This window comes from Alosa alosa, chromosome 5 (assembly GCF_017589495.1).
Source record: "Alosa alosa isolate M-15738 ecotype Scorff River chromosome 5, AALO_Geno_1.1, whole genome shotgun sequence".
NCBI classification, from domain to species: Eukaryota; Metazoa; Chordata; class Actinopteri; order Clupeiformes; family Clupeidae; genus Alosa; species Alosa alosa.
In genome coordinates, this window is record NC_063193.1 from 10294350 (window position 1) to 10301965 (window position 7616).

General features: G+C 40.2%; 2 protein-coding genes across 2 annotated transcripts; both read left to right on the plus strand.

Annotated features, from left to right (window-relative positions):
• Positions 1-337: 337 nt before the first annotated feature.
• On the plus strand, positions 338-1333 carry LOC125295002 (C-X-C motif chemokine 11-6-like). The gene is made up of 4 exons (XM_048244111.1): positions 338-422; positions 614-734; positions 825-914; positions 1051-1333. Exons 1-4 carry the CDS (start codon positions 365-367, stop codon positions 1070-1072), a joined length of 291 nt encoding a protein of 96 aa, XP_048100068.1. The 5' UTR covers positions 338-364; the 3' UTR covers positions 1073-1333.
• A 2350-nt stretch (positions 1334-3683) lies between these two features.
• On the plus strand, positions 3684-4977 carry LOC125295222 (C-X-C motif chemokine 11-1-like). Its single transcript, XM_048244468.1, has 3 exons — positions 3684-3771; positions 4264-4390; positions 4545-4977. The coding sequence occupies exons 1-3, from the start codon at positions 3714-3716 to the stop codon at positions 4663-4665; spliced, it is 306 nt and encodes a 101-aa protein (XP_048100425.1). The 5' UTR covers positions 3684-3713; the 3' UTR covers positions 4666-4977.
• Positions 4978-7616: the final 2639 nt, after the last annotated feature.

Sequence of the window (7616 nt, forward strand, 5' to 3'; positions counted from 1 at the left end):
CATACAGTATAAGCTATATATAATACAGCAATTAAAACCAGATCGTTTCCCGTTTTGCCACGAGGATAAAAATACAAACACACACACACAGCCACACTCACCAAACTCATAACATTACATTGCATAACACTGGCAGTCCGTGAGAACGTTTCCAAGAAATGTGAAAGCTACTTAATGAGAAAAAGCAAAAAGTACAAGTGAAAGAAGTGACGACTCTCCTCTTGGACGCTGGGGTGAAGCAGAGGGTAGGAATAAGCCAAAGGGAAACCCCGCGGCTGCAGAATAAATACGGGCCCGTTTGACACCTCTCAGCATCTTCACTCGGCAGCTGGTATAGCAAGCAGATCATCACCCATTTACAATAATGAAGTCAGCAGCTCTCCTCGCTCTTCTGGCCATCCTCCTCTTTGGAGACGTGAGAGGTAAGGGCACCAGTGATTATATTTTTCATCCATTGATTGTGATCTTGTTCTGTTTATCTCAAACAAATAACTTTATTTGAGTGGACTTTTCTATGGACATTGACCATCTTCCTTATTCACTTAAAGCATCAGTAGTACAGATTTCATTTTTGCTCAAGTCCTTAAACAGTGATGATCATTTTGATTTTCAGGGCAACTTTCTCTGGGAAGATGCAAGTGCCAGGATGCAGGGGTCAGAGCCGTCCGCCCAAACCGCATTGAGAGGCTAGAGGTGTTACCTCCTTCCCCTTCATGCCCCAATCTGGAAATCATGTAAGCATGTCACAATGTCATGTGCTATAGCTGCATACTTTATGGAGTTTAGTGGTGGTCTGTATCTGATGTTTACATCTGTGTCCTCAGTGTCACTCTCAAGGATAATGGAGGACAAAAGTGTCTGAATCCAAACAGCTCTTTTTCCAAGAATTACGTCAAGAGAGCCATCAAAAAGAGGTAGGCTACAGCACAGTTTTACATTCACAGCACATGTAAGATGCCTATAAGTTGTTATTGTTGAATAAGCTAACCATAGCCTACAGTGATATTTTGTATGTTGTGATAACCATTCTTTTCGTCATGTTTGTTTTAGGAGTGCAGAGATCCGTGCCTGAGATGGTGGACTCCACTATCCTGAGTCAGGACCTCACCAGACTACCAGCTCTATAATGCAGTATGACCTGCAAAAGGCAGCTATTAAATCAGTTTCAGAGTGCTTCAGAACAAGACAAGACAAGATGTAGCATGTTGCTAACATTAGATAAACGACAACATTTAGCATATTATTTTATTCACGTATTTAAATTAATGTTATTTGTCAAATCTATGTTGTTAATTCTATGTTGTTAATTTCACTAGAGTTGTTCATATAAATACAAAAATGCTAGACATTGTACAGCCTATGTATTTTGCATATTGTTGTGTTTGTGTCATATCTGTAAGTGAGATTATGTTATACAGTATATAAATTGTGCAGTGTGTAAATGTGAATATATAAATAAAAGAGAACATGTTTAATCTGCATATTCCAGTGTTGACTTTGTGTTGATTTTAACGCAAAACGTTTAGCACTATGATTTGAATGATGGGAAAAGTGCAAAATCTTTTTTTTTAAGTATATTTTTTGGGGCTTTTTGCCTTTAATTGTATAGGACAGTGAAGAGAGAGACAGGAAGTAAGTGGGAGAGAGAGATGGGGTGGGACCATTGGATTCGAACCTGGGTCCCCGTAGGCACTTGAACCCGTATATGGTATGAGCGCTAACTTGTCAGTCTTCTGTTTTCATCTTTGAAAGTTTTATTTATATAGTGCCTTTCATGCAAACAGCAATACAAGGTGCTTAACAAAAGCACTTGGGAAAAAAAAAACAATAAATAAATATAATAATAATAATAATAATAAAATCAATACAAAATCAATATGAAAGTGCAAAAATCATAGAATAAGGACAAGTACCAAGTGGCAAGTTCATTATACAGTAAAGGATGAAGCATACTCTCCATAATATAAATGTTTATATATACAAAACAATCATATAAGTTCATAAACATTAAAAAGATTCAGGGATTGAGAGAAGGCAAGGCTAAAGGGATATGTCTTAAGATGTTTCTTAAACAGGCTAGTTGACTGGGCCATCCTCAGCTCATGTGGCAAGCTGTTCCACAGGAAAGGACTATAGTGACAGAAAGCTGCCTCCCTGTGGGTCTTGGTCCTCACCCTAGGATCTGTGTGGTCGTGATGGTAGTTAAGGTGAGAGTATGTCTTTAGATAAACAGGCGCAAGTCCATTAAGTGATTTAAAAACCAAAATCAATTCTAAAATTAACAGGCAGCCAGTGAAGAGATTTTAAAATAGGGGTACTGTGTGCTTGGTCAGAACACGCGCTGCTGTATTCTGAATGACCTGCAACTTATTAACATTTGTCTTTGACAGGACAGTAAAAAGAGCATTACAATAATCAAGCTTGCTTGTAATAAAAGTGTAGACTTCAGCGTTTAGTATTTCCCCCTTATGGGGTTTCCCACCATAGGCCTAGCACTCGCCTGCATCCATTGTGCTCATTGTGTTTGTATTTAAGCCCTGGACTTTTCGGTTGTCTTTGTGTGATATTCTTTCTGCTGTGTGAGATTGAGCCATGTCTGGTTAAGAAGCCTTGAGCGTCTGCAATTACCTTTTCGTCTTCCGGATTTCCTGGTGATATCAAAGAACTGGATTCAGCTTTGATGTTTGATGATTCACTTAAGTGTCTGTTTTGGTCTGTTTGATGTTCAGTATTTAACATCTCCTGTTAACTGACCAGCCCTTTTTTTCATCAATAAACCCACATTTGTCATCTAATTCAGATATAGCTGCCTGTATGTCATACAAACAAATCTGCTTAAATTCTTCCTCTCAGATAGCAGAGATTACAGGATGAATATGGTTGTATTTAGATGCACCTTCCCACAGACAAAGTCTACAATCAAACAAATAGCAGTGGAAATTGCACTCTAATATAGAGCACGTTGTTCAGTTTGGATCTGACTGGGGGCAGCCGTGGCCGACTGGTTAGGGCTTTGGGGCTTGTAACCGAAGGGGTGCTGGTTCGATTGCTGACCTGTATAAAAATTGTGGGCAGGGAAAGTGGTTGAGCACTGCTCTCCCATGCCCACATCCACGGCTGAAGTGTCCTTGAGCAAGGTACCTAACCCCTCACTGCTCGCCAAGTGCCGCTGTAGCAGGCAGCTCACTGCTCCAGGTTAGTGTGTGCTTCACCTCACTGTGTGTTCACTGTGTGCTGTGTGTGTTTCACTAATTTACAGATTGGGAATGCAGAGACCAAATTTCCCTCACGGGATCAAAAGAGTATATATATATACTTATACATATATATAAGCATGTTAAGTTAGGGTGGAGTGGTATTCTTTTGTGCAATAATTCAGAAAAAAATATGAATTGGAAATGGGCTTCAATGGCCTTTTGGCCAGACAGACCTGCAGAGCAAATCTCAACATTCGTATGGGTATTCCCAGGCTAGGGAAGTGCACTTTCACTTTCACTTTCCACACCCACTTTCACGTTGCACATCCATTCCAGAGTCCACTGCATGAGAATGTGGAACATCGACTTTTAAGTGCTGGGGATTTCCTATGCCTTCATGCAGCAGTACTCCAGCCCCCTTGCTGATACCCTTATAAGAAGGGCATCAGCACTATAGGCATTATTCTACTGAAGACAGCTCAGTAAGTTTTGTGCAAAAGTTACTGACATCCCAAGATGAAGGCCACTACAGTAACACTGCTTCTTCTTTTGATTTCCGCAGTGATCATCAATGGTAAGACTTGTTGAATGCTAATTCATGCCTCCTCAGTTTCAGATACCTTTTGTGGAGTTTCATTGTAAGGATTGGAATGGTACGTGTTTATACAAACCGCAAGTGTGATTCATGAAAGCATGATACACATACAGAAATGTGCAATACCTTGCGTTTTGATCTTAGAATTATAATGCCTTCTTAGAGGAGTTTTTCCTACTGTACTGTATTAAAGTTAGTTTGATGAATGTTTACAATTATTAATGAGTACAAAATCTGATTCTGATGTAACCAACACCTTTAGACCCGGGTTCAAAGCTGGGTGGGGTCTCTGTCTTCTCCCTTTGCGATAGTATCTGTTTTACTTGTTGTAATTGTTTATCTGTATGTTCTGTAAGGCCACACAGCTACAGTAACCTGTAAGCCTATCCAAACAGTGGTGCAAATAACACACAGATCAAGGGCACCACACGTACCCACCAAGTGAACTCTGCTAATTCTGTGTTTTTCCAGGAGTCCCGATGAACAGGAGTCAGCGTTGTTCCTGCAGGGGGAAGCCTGTGAATGTTGTGAGGTGTAGCAACATTTCTGCCGTGGGTCTGTTCCCACCCAGTGCATCCTGTGACAACCTTGAGATTGTGTAAGTTACCCATGTGGAAATACACATGCATCCTTTACTCAGAAGAAAATAACAAGAAATGGCGCCGTAAGTTATTAGTGAACAAACTCTGAAATGTGGCTACAAAATCAAATATTGACTTTGTTTTTTTTGTTGTTGTTTTTTCTTCTACCAGTGTGAAGCTGAAGAAGGGAGGCGGACCTATATGCCTGAATCCTGCATCAAGAATGGGCAAGAAGGTCCTGTCTTCAAACCCGTCCCCCAACCAGTGGAAGAATGTGCAATGTGCAAGCTGATGTTAGAATCACATCACTCAAGCAGATCACACATCATTGCACACGACCCCACGCACTTCCTCAACCCAAGACCGAAGACACGTCTCCTACCAGCACACAGACACAGCTCGCTGGTCTGGAAACAAGCACGGTATACGGCAGGAGAATTCTTCATCCAGTCGTGCATCTCTGTAGCATCACTGAATGAAACACTCGGACAAATTCTGTGTGTACGGATGTAATGTCAATGTGTGTGTAGAGTAGTGATTTGTGGCATTCCGCTGGCTGTATATGTGATGCCATCTATCTAACTAGGTCAACATGTTTTATTAATCTTTTTGTGAACAACTTTTTATTTAATATAATAAAACATGGGGTTTGGGAGGAGGGGGTAAGATGGTTACAAACAGAGTATTTATATATTATATATTGTTTACATTTATGTGACCAAATATTTTTAATTGAACATTTTATTTATTATGAATTTGTTTTGGTATGATTTTGTGTGCCTCAATAAATATTGACACTCCCTTCTCAGTCACTGTGTCTGTATCTTTAATGGGAAGCAGTCAGCAGATTTGCTACAATTAATTATATCAGTCAGTGAGAGACTTCATGTATTCACTTCCCTTGGATTACAAGAAATCACATGGCTTAGTGACAATGGGACACTTGGACCATGTGCCAATACAAAGCAGGATTTAGGAGAGACAGGGGAAAACCCAAAGGAAACACATAGCCGCCCCTTCAAATAAATCCATGTAACTGGTGTAGGTCTCTCACTCTCTCTCTCTCTCAGATGCAGCACATGTCAATGACCCTTTCACACAGAGATTTGGCACTGACAGAGTCCCTCATTATATTTATTTTACTTCACTATACCAACCAAAGTGTCTGGAGAAGGAACATGTTCCCCATGTTCCATGTTCCTTTGGTGAATATTACAGCCTTCCAGGAATTCAGTTTGCGCCATCAGCCTGCATATCTTTCAATCAGTTGACCTAACCCCACTTTTTTTAATTAAAAACCAGCTTGCCCTGACTTGCTGGTCCTATCAGGGCGATTTGAAGACCAGCCTGTTGCTTGGTTCATGTGGTGAGGTGAAATGATTATAGAGAGAAGAAATGGAACAATGAATAGGAGAGCCTGATATGGGGTGTGTTCTGAAACATGGCCTGCAATGACCCTTTTGTGTTGGATTAAAGAATGAAGACACCAGCAGGATTAGTGAATGGAGATGGCAGCAGAAAATAATCCACAGACCTCAGCACATCCAATTACTATTAGTGCTTATTAATGTCTCCTGTGATCGCTTCACATTCTGTCTCCTTTTTCAAAACTTGCAGGATTATAAAGTCCAAGATCACCGCTCATCTGTCGAAGAAAAATCCACACACTCCAGTCGGTGCAAAAAAGTTTTTTTTACTGAAATCTGCGCAAGCTTTCGGTCGGCAGACCTTCTTCAGGCAGAGTAAATCATCAAAACTTGAAGGATTGCAATGGCACAGGATTAGCATGTCAAATTGTTGGAATATCTGGGAGGAAAATGACAGAGAAGCAGCAATGAGATATAGGGAGCTACATGTAATTGATTTTCACAAATCAAAATGAAAGGTAGTACATTCACCAAATAACTGATATACAATAAGGCCTGACATTTAAAGGTAAAGAAATCAGCTGTTCTACATGGGCTACACTGTAGTTAGAGTTAAAGCTGTTGTTGAGAGTTACTAGGCCTTTTCACACAGAGATGTGACAGTGGCGCCGCCAGCCGTAATCCTGTACGCACTGTGCGTACAATTTATTAATGAAATCATTCAATATTACAATAATGAATGATGTACATTTAGCCATTCCAGAGTAATCCGGTTTTAAATTTGCAGCAATGTCTTTATGCATGTCTCCAACTTTGCGGTTCCTAACGTGTTTAAATTGTTCAATAGGTCTACATGATTTTATAACAGGCCAAATACAAAACAAATGTTACAAATATCGCCTAGATATCTGTAAGCATTACAATCAGAGGATATACATATAGGGCAGACAGACGCTCATGAGTTCATGCTTTGTTTTTTCGCTGGATTTTAGGATAGCCTATTATGGCAGCTGATTGCAGACTTTGTGAATTTATAGATTGACATAATGTGCTGTCTATGCTATTGCTGCTTTTGATCAGTTAGATTTATTTGCAATCTCCTGTAGTGGGCTGGACATAGCATCGAAATGCCCGCCCAGATTCCCTTTCCTCATTGACCCATTCACACTGGTGCCGGAACTAAAAACTTCGGCAAAATGTCTAGGGGCTTGGTAGTAAATTTGGCGAGACACTTTGTCCCGCCGTTCCGCCTTGGTCTATGTGAAAGGGACAGTCGTTCCGCGATTCTGGTACATAAAATTGCGGCAATTTCGCCAGTGTGAAAGGGCCTATGACATGTCAGTCCTTATCTTCAGGAATTGTTACTTGACTTGTTACTGTATATAATGGCGCCACCTAGTGGATAAATGTGGGAGAGTAAGTCTGCAATCGAGCAAGAGGAGCCACACAGTAGATGGACACACACACACACACACACAAAGACTGGACCAGTCAGAGAGTGTGTGACTACAACAGATATATATAGCCTGTTGCATGAAACCATCAATATGAGGACAATGACACTAAAGCTTGAAAAATTGCTTCATTACTTAATATTTAATCATTATTTTCAGTTTAGTTTACTTGACAATATGTTCTGATGATAGCAAAAATTATGCTATGTATTATGCACAGTTACAATAAGACCAGCAGATGGTGCTTTACACAAAGTGTTCAAGGAAACAATCATCGTTGGGTGGGGAAAGCTCACACAGAAACAATAGTTAAGTGTTAATAAAAATGGGTGAATGGAACAATGTTTAAGAACACTTTTATAACCAGTCTGTAAAGGCAACTGACAGACTCAACAGGTTATCTGATGTATTGTATAGTAATA